General features: G+C 42.8%; 1 protein-coding gene across 1 annotated transcript; it reads right to left on the minus strand.

The window, feature by feature from the left end:
- Positions 1-8,248: 8,248 nt before the first annotated feature.
- LOC130118494 (histidine N-acetyltransferase-like) lies at positions 8,249-13,088 on the minus strand. The gene is made up of 3 exons (XM_056286946.1): positions 12,903-13,088; positions 9,247-9,474; positions 8,249-8,800 (listed from the first exon to the last, which is right to left on the minus strand). The coding sequence occupies exons 1-3, from the start codon at positions 13,086-13,088 to the stop codon at positions 8,249-8,251; spliced, it is 966 nt and encodes a 321-aa protein (XP_056142921.1).
- Positions 13,089-13,231: the final 143 nt, after the last annotated feature.

Below are 13,231 nucleotides of genomic sequence, written 5' to 3' on the forward strand. Positions count from 1 at the left end.
AAAATCCAAATTGGAAGTTTTTTACCTGTCTTGGCATGAGTGTTCATTGAAATACAAGTGTGCTTTCGCTACTGCGAAAGCAGCGTATCTCTCTCGCTTAATCAGTATTAATAAACATAAACCCAGATTCCTCTTTGACACTGTAGTTATATTTACTAAAAAGCAGCCTTCTATTAACTGCTCACTATTCATGGCCCATTAGTTTCCAGACTTTTTCTGCAATAAGGTTGATGAGGTTACAAACAAAATTAGTTCTTCAACTCCAGCTACTCCTGCAGATCTTGTCTTAGCAAATTCATATAGATATGAATGTAATATCAGGGACTATCAGTGACTCATTGCATAAATCTATACAATGAGTCACTGATAGTCCCTGTTATTACAGCTTTTGAGGCTATCTCTTTTGATACTTTGACGAAGCTCATGTCAGCTTCTAAACAAAGAACTTACTTACTTGACCCTTTACCATCAAAACCTTTTAAAGAACTCTGGCCCTGGTGTTCCGGTGGCTCACCTGGTAGAGTGCATGCCACATAAGGCTGGGTCCTTACTGCAGCGGTCTGGGTTTGAATCCACCCCGGGCCCTTTGATGTATGTCATCCCCTCTCTCTCGACTATCGCTACCAAATAAAGACAGAAATTGCCAAAAAAATACTCTTAAAAAAAAATAGACCTCCGGCCTTTCCTGGGACATACAATGCTAGACATTGTTAATTTATCCCTTACTACTGTTACCAGCAGTTTTTCGACAGCTGTGGTCTAACCTCTACTTAAGAAACTACACCTTAATCCAGGGTCTATTAAAGCCACATTATTTTGTCATTGAATTGTATTCTTACAGTGAATTTTTTTCTGTGCATTTAACTCATTCTATTGTATAGGAGCAGGGGGCAGCTGCAGAGTCCAGGGACCAACTACGGTTCTTCTTTCCATTGTCAGAGGCACAGGCAGGAGTATTAACCCTAAAATACATGTCTTTTTGATAATTAATAACTATCAACCAGTCTCTAAACTTCCATTCTTTTCTAAAGTACCAGAGAGTTGTGTATCAACGACTTTTGACCCATATAGAAGAATATTATCTATATCAACCTTTTCAGTTGGCTTTCAGGGCCTGTCACACCACTGAAACGGCTCTGACCAGAGTTGTGAATGATCTTCTACTAGCTACGGACTCTGATTCCACCTCTGTGCTTCTACTACTGGATCCCAGTACAGCCTTTGACACCATTGATCACTGTATACTATTAGACAGAATAAATTGTAATTTTGGTGTCTCTGGCTTAGCGCTCTCTAGCCTTAAGTCTTACTTATCTGGAAGAGCACATTATGTCTGCTATAAAAATATTACATCAAAATTCTCTCATGTCAGCGTCCCAGTGGCATGGCAGTCTATTCCATTGCCTACCAACACAGGGTTTGCCGGTTCGAATCCCCTTATTACCTCCGGCTTGGTGAGGCATCCCTACAGACACAATTGGCCGTGTCTACAGGTGGGAAGTCGGATGTGGGTATGTGTCCTGGTCACTGTACTAGCTCATCCTCGGGTCAGTTGGGGCACTTGTTCGTGGAGGAGGGGGAACTGGGGGAATAGCGTGATCATCCCACGTGCTATGTCCCCCTGGTGAAACTCCTCATTGTCAGGTGAAAAGAAGCGGCTGGTGACTTCACATGTATCAGAAGAGACATGTGGTAGTCTGCAGCCCTCCCCAGATTGGCAGATGGGGTGGAGCAGCAACCAGGATGGCTTGGAGAGTGGGGTAATTGGCCAAGTATAACTGGGGAGAAAAGGGGGGGGGGTTCTCTAATGTTACATATGGTATACCTCAGGGTTCGGTTCTTGGCCCTCGACCTTTCTCTCTTTATATTTCACCTCTTGCCCAAATTATATGCAGTTATGGAATATATTAATTGCTATGCGGATAATACTCAGCTGTATGTGCCTATAAGGGCTGATGATCATACTCAATTGACTAATTTAGAGGCCTGTTTGGCTGCTGGGAAAAATTGGATGTCCCTAAATGTCCTGCTTTAATATTCGGATAAAACTCATATGCTGGTCGTTGGCACTGCTAGACACAGACACCAATTTGAATGAATGAATGAATGAATGATGATAATGAATGATGATAATTTATTTCAAACATGTAAATAAGCAGGATATAACATACAGATAAGCCATTGCCAATAATCTGAAGTGATCAACAAGTCCACACATCAAACTCAGTGAACAAATCTCTGTATGCATCATCATTTTTTACATGTTCAAAAAGGAGTAGGAGGAAGTATACACTTGTTTTTTCCTACCCCTTCTCACCAACTCTTAAGTTAATTCAGTTATTATACATTTCAAACTCAATTCCCACTGCACTGTACACTGCAATTTTAATGCACGTTGTGCTGCACAATAAAAACTCAACTACTGTGAACAATAAGAGAAAAAAGGAGTAAAAAAAACACATCAAAAACATATGAGAGAAAAAATTTTAATGAAGTAACAATAACATTCGACCACTCTGTGATTTCACAAAGTGTGGCAGCCAAATATTGGTTTTACATTTGATCCCATTCTTTCCTTTGATAAGCACGTTAAGGAAATCACCAAGACTGCGTTTTTTTCACTTATATAACATAGCTAAAATTCGGATTTTCCTGTCCATGACTGATGCATAGACTCTAATGCACGTATATGTTTCATCCAGACTTGATTACTGTAATATTCTGTTTTCAGGTCTGCCACATGCTAGTTCTAAAAGTCTTCAGATGGTCCAAAATGCTGCAGCTAGGAATCCTAACTTCAACTAGAAAATTTCACCATATTACACCAATTCTTGCCTTCCTTCATTGGCTTCCTATCCATGTTAGATCAGACTTCAAACAAACCAAAATGATTTCAGTTGCAGAGGCATTAAGCCAGCAAATAAACTTATACATATGATTTCTTAAAATAGTTTGCAAAGTATTGACTCCTGCAGCCACAAGCCTTTCACTTGCACTACACCGTCTATGTCTCTCAAGTAATATACTCATGGCATCCTTATTAGCTATTGAAGTCTCTGTACGCTTAAAAAAAAACATAGCTCGTCTCCACCCAACACTCTCCCTTTCTGCTGCTGAAACTTTGATCCACGCCTTCATTGCATCCAGATTGATGACTGCAACAGCATTCTCTATAGCTCACCATCCAAAGTCCTAAACTCCAGTACATCCAGAACTCTGCTGCTCACCTGCTCACCTGCTCACCCACTCTCACTCTTGTGACTATATCACTCCTGTCCTCCAGAACCTCCACTGGTTCCCTGTCCCACAATGGATCCAATTCAAATTCCTTCTCCTATACCAAGCACTGGGCCTGAAGTGACAGCGCGTTCTCCATAGCTGCTCCCACCCTCTGGAACTCTCTCCCCAAACACAGCAGAAACTGCACCGATCTGTCATTACGTTCAACTCATTACTCTGAACTCACCTATTCAGAATTGCTTTTAATGTGTGATTAATGTGTTTTATGCTTTTGGTGTGTTGCTTTTATTTTTACTTATGTAAAGCATCTTTGAGTAGTTTGAAAAGCACTGTATAAATAAAATATTATTATTATTGTTAAGCTTGCTTTTTTCTAGTTTGTTCTTGATCATTAATAAAGATGGCCTTTGCGGGTGGAGAACCTAAACTCCACTTGCAGATTAACTCTGTCTAGGGCACATTGGCATGAAAATTCCCTGTGTTGTATGCCAAGCCTGCCAACAGAACAGGTTGAAAAGGAAAAAAGAAACGTGTTTAATGACAGACATCGTGACTGTAAGTGTAGTCACCGTATGTCATGTGAGCTCATAAAGTGCGCACCGGCCCTGCAAGGCCAACAAAAACCCTTGATTTTAAGAGGAGGGGAACAGATAGTAGGTTAATCATTACCCAAAGTTCATCTTTCAATGTCTCTAAAGTCTGGAGACTATCAGCCTGTGAATTTGCTTTCAATCTATCATCAAAAATGTTCAAGTGATGGATGATATCACATTTTGGAAGCAAAATCCTTACTTATTGGTTTAGAAACAAATTGGTCATTATATTACTGTAGACATAATACAGATACAGCCTACAACCAGCCAATTCATTACTTTTTTAACAGCTTAATCCAGTTCAAGGCAAAAGTCAACTGGAACTCATCCCAGCATGCATTGAGGGCTGGAGGCAGGGACACACCCGGGACAGGTCACCAGTACATCACAGGGCCCACACATACATTCATACACCATTTATACCTATAGATTATTCACGGATGTATAATTTAGAGTTTCCAATTCAACTGCCATGCACGTCTTTGGACTGTGAGAGGTAACCGGAGTACCAAGAGGAATAAAGTGCAAACATGGGAAGAATAAGCAAACTTCACACAAGAAGATCAAGCCCAGGCCCCCTTTTTTGCGTGTGAGGGGACAGTGCAACCCACTAAACCTATAATGTTGTACTCAATACTGCACTAAACACTACTGATGATGGTCTCACAACAATATAAACAGGGGCTCTGAATTCAACCTCAGTGGGGTATTTGACTCACTGCATGGCTATTTCACCAGCAAGTAAAGAATGCTTTGTACTTCTTTTTATAGGCTCAGGTATTGACCTTGATGGCCAAAGAGCTGTGATTTAGTGAAAAGTGTTTCCTGAGCATCTGTCAATATATTTAATAAGTCTATGATTCTGTGATTCTGTACCTCTGACCCTGCACAATGCAGGGTTAGAGTTCAGGGTCTGCTACAGAATGACGTCCCTGCAGCCAGCATGGGTGCGAAGTCTCCTTTCCGGTTGGAGGATGGTTTGAGCACCACATTGGTAGTTTACAGTGTCTCCCAAACTTTTTTCTGAGGTTCCACTTTTTAAAAATGACAAACCATCACAACCCAATTCATGATAGGCCTTATATATAAATCACGAGAAGAGCGAATTTGTGCATAAATTTAAGTTCCTGACCATTTTTACTGCCATTTCCACATCACCTTACATGATCTTGAATAGGTAAACCGGCCATTTTGAAGAGATATGCGTTTGATAAATCACAACTTTGATTCATGTACATTATTAAAAACATATCCATCCATCCATTTGCCAAACTGCTTATCCTGCTCTCAGGGTTGCGGGAGCCTATCCCAGCAGTGACGGGGCAGCAGGCGGGGAGACACCCTGGACAGGCCCGCCAGACTATCAGATAGGGCCGACATACACACACACACACACACACACACACACACACACACACACACACACACACACACACACACACACACACACACACACACACACACACACACACACACACATTCATACCTAGGGACAATTTAGTATGGCCAATTCACCTAACCTTCATGTCTTTGGACTGTGGGAGGAAACCAGAGCCCCCGGAGGAAACCCACACGCATGCAGACACAGGGAGAACATGCAAACTCCACACAGGACGACCCGGGATGACCCCCAAGGTTGGACTACCCCGGGGCTGGAACCCAGGACCTTCTTGCTGTGAGGCGACCGCGCTAACCACTGTGCCACCATGCCGCCCTATTGAAAATATATACACGTTAAATACTTTATAAATGAGACAAAATAAATGCATTTAGGCAGAGTTAACATGGTCTCAATTTTTTCCTCGTCAGTAAAACAAACCTTTCATATTAGATTCAATGTTATAAGTGCAATTATCAGAATGATACAAACATTTAAAAACACAGTTCTTGTTGAAGTTTTTTGAAACGCTCGTGCCTCTTATCAGACCAAGTAGGCTTGTGTTTAAGTGCAGCTATTCTTATGAAACAGTCTATCAGTCCATTCGAACAGTCAACAATCAATTCGTTAACCACATCAGGTCTATTCCACATAGGGCTGGGCAATATAGCGATATTATATAGATAGTATTGTGATATGGGACTAGATATTTTCTGGGATTTTGGATATCATAATATGGTGATATGGCATAAGTGTTGTCTTTTCCTGGTTTTAAAGGCTGCATTACAGTAAAGTGATGTAATTTTCTGAACTTAATAGCTGTGCTATTATTTGGCTTTACCCAATCAGATATAATATAGGCGTGACTGATGATTATTTATCAAAAATCTAATCGTAGGGTGTCCGGGTGGTGTGGTGGTCTAATCCACTACCTACCAACACAGGGATCGCCGGTTGAAATCCTCATGTCTCTGGCTTGGTCGAATGTCCCTACAGACACAATTGGCTGTGTTTGCTGGTGGGAAGCCGTATGTGTTCTGATCGCCGCACTAGCGCCTCCTCTGGTCGATTGGAGCGCCTGTCTGGGGGGGGGGGGGACTGGGAGGGAATAGCATGATCCTCCCACGCGCTACGTACCCCTGGTGAAACTCCTCACCGTCAGGTGAAAAGAAGCGGCTGGTGACTCCACATGTATCGGAGGAGGCATGTGGTAGTCAGCAGCCCTCTCTGGATCGGCAAAGGGGGTGGAGCAGCGACCGGAACGACTCAGAAGAGTGGGGTAATTGGCCGGATACATTTGGAGAGAAAGGAAAACACAGGGAAATATTTAGGTTTGGTGTTTGTACCGGTGTTTGTACCAAAAATAAAAAAATAAAAAAATAGTGTAAATGATTGTGTAAATGTTTTGTGAATGCACCAGTAGTCATTTATCCTCACAATATCAATATCGAGGTATTTGCCCCAAAAATATCATGACATTTGTTTTTATCTATATCGCCCAACCCTACACTGTCAAATCTCATTAGGCCCATTATGTGCTTTTTTTTTTTTTTTTTTTTTTTTTTTCATTGTCTTAACCTGAATAATATCTTTTTAGGCCTGCTCCAAAAATCCAATGGGCGACACGGTGGCTCAGTGGTTAGCGCAGCCACCTCACAGCAAGAAGGTCCTAGGTTCGAACCCCAGGGTTGTCCAACCTTAGGGGGGGGTCATCCCAGGTCCTTTCTGTGTGGAGTTTGCATGTTCTCCCCGTGTCTGCATGGGTTTTCTCCGGGTGCTCCGGTTTCTCCCACCATCAAAAAGACATGCATGTTGGGGTTAATACTCCCGTCTGTGCCCCTGACCGAGGCATGGCAAGACGAACTGGAGTTGGTCCCCGGGTGCTGCGGCTGCCCACTGCTCCTAGCTACACACCTAGGATGGGTTAAATGCAGAGGAAGAATTTCCCCACAGGGATTAATAAAGTAATAAAAAAAATGTGCATATTAATTTTTTAGTCCGGTGTACAAGAGGAGGGCGCAATGTGCATATCGGGTGCAGTGTTCAGTCTGTTTCTGGCGGAAACCGTGAGTGTGGTAGAAATACCAACCAGCTTCATCATAGGCCCCAGCATCCCCGCGACCCTGAAAGCAGGATAAGCGGTTCGGATAATGGATGGATGGATAAAAGATTGGAATAAGTTGTGCGAATTTATTTGGCGATCCAAATAAAAACCGCCAATAAAATTCCCCTAATCTCTGGGAATTACTGGTTTAGAAGGACATCGTGTTCGAGTTCCGGTTTTTTACTGTTAAGCTATGTGATTTTATACAAAAGAGGGGTTTGTCTTGTCTTGGCTCGACATAAAGACACGAGAATAGGGGGGGGGAAACACAGAACACTATCTGTAAACTGTAAAAAGAGCATCTACCTTGTTGAGATTGCTGAAATATCTAAATATTTGATTGGCAAATAAGGAAGGAATCATGAGGTGATAGATGCAACAAAGTGAGAATTAACACTAACAAGAACTAACAAAAAGATAATAAATGCATGTGTGCGGGCTCGGAAAGGGCCTCCTGTCACCTTAAATTGGATTAAGCATTCAAAGACAGGAATGAATGAATGAATCAATCAATCAATCAATTAATCAATTATAGTTCACAATGGCTACATTATTTCTATGGTAATAATGGCAGGGCCACATGATACTGTTACTGTGAAGCATCTCCTCTTCCTTTTGGGTACTTGACAGCAGTATTCTACTGTAAAGTAATCCTATAATATCACACGTCCACATCACTTCAGATTGCACCTGTTTCATGTGCACAGAAAACAGCAGCATTTGTGGCCACGTTTTACCCAAGACTGAACCAACACCCTCACCAGTTAGTACAGTCTTTAGTATAAAGTTCTCTCTCCATCCTGCACTAGCCTGTAAAGCAACAAAAAAGCAATTTAATTTTATTTTTTTACGTGTTAACATGTTGTTGCAAAGGTTTACAGCTCACGTTTATGGCGCTGTTGCACATGTATGAAAATGGCTACACAGTGTTTCTCAAAGGTCGCCCTCCAGAATAAACTCCTCCCAGTAGTCTTTGAAAAATGACACCTTTCCAGAATTCTGGCAGAAGTCTGATAAGCCTTGCCACAGCTGTGGTTCGACAAAGGTATGAAATACCAGATAACCGTGTAGATGAGGCTGCAGCTGAGCTAGCTGGGCCAGGAACATGGCGCAGACCGGACCCAGGCTTCGGCTGAAGATGTTGATAGAAAACTGAAGGGCATCTTGGCGGTAAGGAACCTTAAAGGGCTTAGAGCACAGGCTGAGGGCGGCAGGCTTAAACTCATGGTCGGCAATCCATGTGTGCCCCCTCCTGCGCAGAACCTCCAGGTTAGCCAGTACTGGTTTCAAAGATTCCCAATCACTGATGATGAAGTGTCCAGGCAGCAGGGTGGACACCACATGATTGCTCAAAACCAGGGTCTCTGCCTGAAGCTGGTTCAGGGTCACCGGCGTGACGAGTTCGGCCTCTCTGGAGAGTTTGGACTGCAGCTCCAAGAGAAATGGGCCAAGGTCGGCCACATCGCAGCACAGAGAGAGGATGCTCTGCAGGGGGAGACATGTTGGAAGAATAACAACAATATTGTGCATCCACATACATACATACATACATACATATATATATACACACACACATAGACATACACAAACATACACACATATACCTATATGCATATATATTAGTATGTATGTCTATGTTCATGTGTATAAGTACATCCCTTTATGTATTTGTAAGTATTTGTATAATGATATGTAAATGTGTATGTTTATGTATATATGCATATAAAATAATGGTGCACTTTGCAAAATGTATATATACATTTATATTTACACATTTATATATTTTAAATTTACATATTTTTATATATTTATATATACATTTATATGTAGTTCAATTCAAATATTTTGGAGAAACTGTGAATGTATGTTTCACATGATTGTGAACACACACACACACACACACACACACACACACACACACACACACACACCTCTTTAGCTAGGAGGCGATATTTGGCCAGCAACTCAGGAGTACATTTGTCGTCTGCTTTGGCCAGTCTGCACGCAGTGACTTGTGGGTAATGGTGGCGGACGTGCTCTGTGACGTGTCTCCTGATGGCTGTGGCGATGCCACGCCCGCGCTCGCTGGCCGCCACCCTCAGTCCCTGACCCATGATGGTCTCTCCACCGTCCACCAGCAGAACAGACATCAGAGCCACCTGGTGGAGATCTGGTATTTAATGGCATGTTCAACATTGGAGATGACGCAATTATTTCATGAGCTCGTATTGCGTTATGACCAAAGTACTGTAAAAACGTTGCCATATTCAAAGGCCGGTTGTAATCTGAGCACTTAAGTATAAATTAAGCAACAAGGATGAGAGGTGGCGCTGTCAATGAAACTGATATTTTTTTTGTGACAGCTCCTGCTCTCATGATTTATTTTCACCCATAATCCATCTGTGGGCTCAAGAACGCCCTATAGCGGTGGTTAAAATAAATAATAATAATAATAATAATAATAAATTAAACTTATATAGCGCTTTTTTAATATTCAAAGTCGCTTTACAATAAACGGGGTGAAACCAATAGATCTCAATGGGATAGTAGCTTCTGTCTTTTTTCTTTTGCAGTTCCCTGGTTCATTGCCAAAACGTGAGCAGTATTGTTTGACTCTTGACTGAAAGGAATATGGACACTTCTCTGTTGTTACGGCAAGAAAATAGTTTCAATTTTACTAAAATGAAAAAAAAGTTTTCTTGTAACAACTTACATTTTCCCGTTATAAAAAGGAAATGATACGATCAACAAATATGGCATCAAACATAGATTTATGTTTTTGCCCATGGGTGCTCAAATTAGGCGAATACCACCAAGGGGGTCATCGTCACAAAATCCCTTTTTTAATTGCGCTTGCTTTAGTAATCACCGTGACGTAGGCTTACTAGGCTTCCCCCCCACTGTCAATGCATTTCCTAAGGGCGTTCACCCGCCGAACAAATGCCTGCATCCGGGTACTACTGACATACAAGACTTGAATAATTCAGCAATATTTTTTTTTCACGGTGCACATGCGACTGCTGCCATCGGCTATGCATGGCAAATTGTGTTCACTCACTCACTTGTGGACAGCCTGAAGGGGGTGTTTAATAGGGACCTTAAGTAGGTAGGATGCACTCATAACTGCTAGGACGCACGCGGAACGGCAACTTCCGCCGTGGGCTATGCACGCAAACTCGCGCACTCATAGATGATGCTGCGCATATAACGCATGTAAGTTTAAGTGTGAAGGCAAATCGTCTGCAATATATGGTGTTTGCAAACTTTTAATCTTTTTTTAAAATTTATTTCTGATTTTTCCCTTTTTTCTCCCAATTTAGTGTCCAATCGATCCCTATTTTAGTTCAAACACCCACCCTCGTACTGCATGCGTTCGCCAACTGCATCTCTCCGTCCGGCGGTCTCGAAGAAGACGCCTCGCCACTTCCGTGACAAGGCGAATCCAGGCCGAACCGCGTTAGTATTTTTCCCACCTGGATTCCGGGAAGACCCGCCCGTACTCTATCTTTGATTGGCTAACCCTATCCCTAACCCTAACCTTAACCAACGGAAGCAACGAGTACTAGCCAATCAGAGGCAGAGTTCCCGGAATGCAGGTGGGGGGAAAAAAACAAGCGGCCGAACTACTGCTTTTCCCCCACACACACACACAAAGTCGCATTCATGTGACGAACACAAGCCGACTCCGCCCCCTCCCGAAGACAGCGTTGCTAATTATTGCTACTTCATCGAGTCCGGCCGTAGTCGGATCTGACGAGACCGGGGTGCGAACCCCGGTCCATTGCATCGACACAAAGCCGATGCTTAGACTGCTACACCACCGTGGACCCTGCTAACTTTTAATCCTTGACCATGTATGACCTATACTGTGTTTCACTTTAGTTTACATTGCTTGGATAGATGCTTAAAGCTCACGTGTAGCGAATCAAAGGTCGCATGACTTCTGTGGGAGCCAATAAAGGCCTGTTGCTAACTGTTAGCTGACAGAGGAATGTGAAAGAAACTCGCTCGAGGGGAACAAGGTCTGAAGGAACGGTCCTGGAGAATTATGAACTTCAAGATAAAGATGACAGGAGACCTGACCTATGAACTCTTCGAGCAAGTTCTTTTACCCATTAGGATGACAGTCCGGCAATAAAGATAAGATACTTCTCCTAACCAGGATTAGGGAGACACTCTGTGTACATACCACTGTGACTGCGACAATAAACATGTTCAGGCCGGAAGGTATAAAGGGAGTGGGCTCTGAGATCAGGGCACGCACTTAAGTATCTATGCTTTGTGTGTCTTTTCATGAACATATTAGTGTGACGATGCTGTAAGAAATGTTTTGTCTCAGTCCTCATTTAACGTCAGAGTGGAATTAAATTACATGACACTAGGTCAGAAAATACACCATTATTGACACAAACCAACTGGACATGTGTGGAGGAGAGATGCTGGGTATACTGGGAGAAGGATGCTGAATATGGAGCTGCCAGGGAAGAGGAGAAGAAGAAGGCCAAAGAGGAGGTTTATGGATGTGGTGAGGGAGGACATGCAGGTGGCTGGTGTGGCAGAGGAAGATGCAGAGGAGAGGAAGAAATGGAAACGGATGATCCGCTGTGGCGACCCCTAACGGGAGCGGCCGGAAGTAGTAGTAGTATCGATGCAAACCAACTTATGTATTTGCTTTTTTTACCGCTTTTTTGTTTTGTTTGTTTGTTGTTTTGATTTGTTTTTGAGGTTCTGTTTTTTTTGTGGTGTAGGGCCACCAGTTTAGCTCTTGAAACGGCCCCCAGGTGCTTAATATGCTGCCTATGGACACACAGACACACACACAAACACATACAGTGTTGAGGAGTAGTTAGTTACATGTAACAGCATTACGTAATCAAATTACAAAAGAAATTTAATTGTAATCCGTTAAAGTTACTGAGAAAAAAATATGTAAATAAAAAAAATCTTAATTTAAGTTATATTGAAGAACCTTTAATAAAAGCTTGACAGGAATCAGTGTTGAGTACTGTTTACACTGCCTGGTTTACATTTATGTTTGTATGACTATTCAGCTTTATTGCTCAATTGCTCAGTAATTTGTAATCTATTACATTTCAAAAGTGACCTTCCCAGCACTGCGCGCGCGCGCACGCGCGCGCGAATAAAACACGCTGACTCAGACAGAAGCACAAACGCACACATACACGCACGCATACATACATACATACATACATACACACAAACACGGAAAAAACACGCTGACACACACACTCGTACACGTGCGCTCGCGCACACAGACACACGAACATGGATAAAACACGCTGACACAGACAAACGCACACTGACATATACACGCAACAGCAGCACTCTACAAAGTTAGGGGATCTGCGTCTATGGCAGAGTTGGTTCGGTATGTAAAAGTTGGTATGTAATACCCCCACCCCCACGCGCGCACACATACCCACACACACGCACCATGTTACCTGCTATTCCTTGCACCAGTAGTTCAAGTCATACTTTTAAATGTGTATGTGTGTGTGTGCGTGCGTGTGCGTGCGTGTATGCAAGTGATAATGAGGCTCCAGGGAAGCGTGACAAACAGACTCACCACTCGGTTTTGCTCTTTGGCAAGAAAGACCAGCCGTCCGGGCTCCTTCAGCCAGCTGTGGTAGCAGGCAGCTATGAAGTCCAGCCCGTCATAGACGCCGGCGGACATGACCATGACCTGCTCAAAGTCCCCCTCCTCGGCCTTACAAAACTCCAGGCTGGAAGAGGCTTGTGCAGGGAAAGCCATGGCAGCTGCTTGCTACAACACTTGAAACGGTTCTACAGTTGTGTTTTCCTTTTTGTCTTCTTCTTTTTTCTTTTGTTAATTCTGAAAAGACTGTAGAGGTCACTTAGATGAGTGATGAAACGTTTCTGTCAGCAAACGTCGTG

The sequence above is a fragment of the Lampris incognitus genome, chromosome 9 (genome assembly GCF_029633865.1).
Source record: "Lampris incognitus isolate fLamInc1 chromosome 9, fLamInc1.hap2, whole genome shotgun sequence".
NCBI classification, from domain to species: domain Eukaryota; kingdom Metazoa; phylum Chordata; class Actinopteri; order Lampriformes; family Lampridae; genus Lampris; species Lampris incognitus.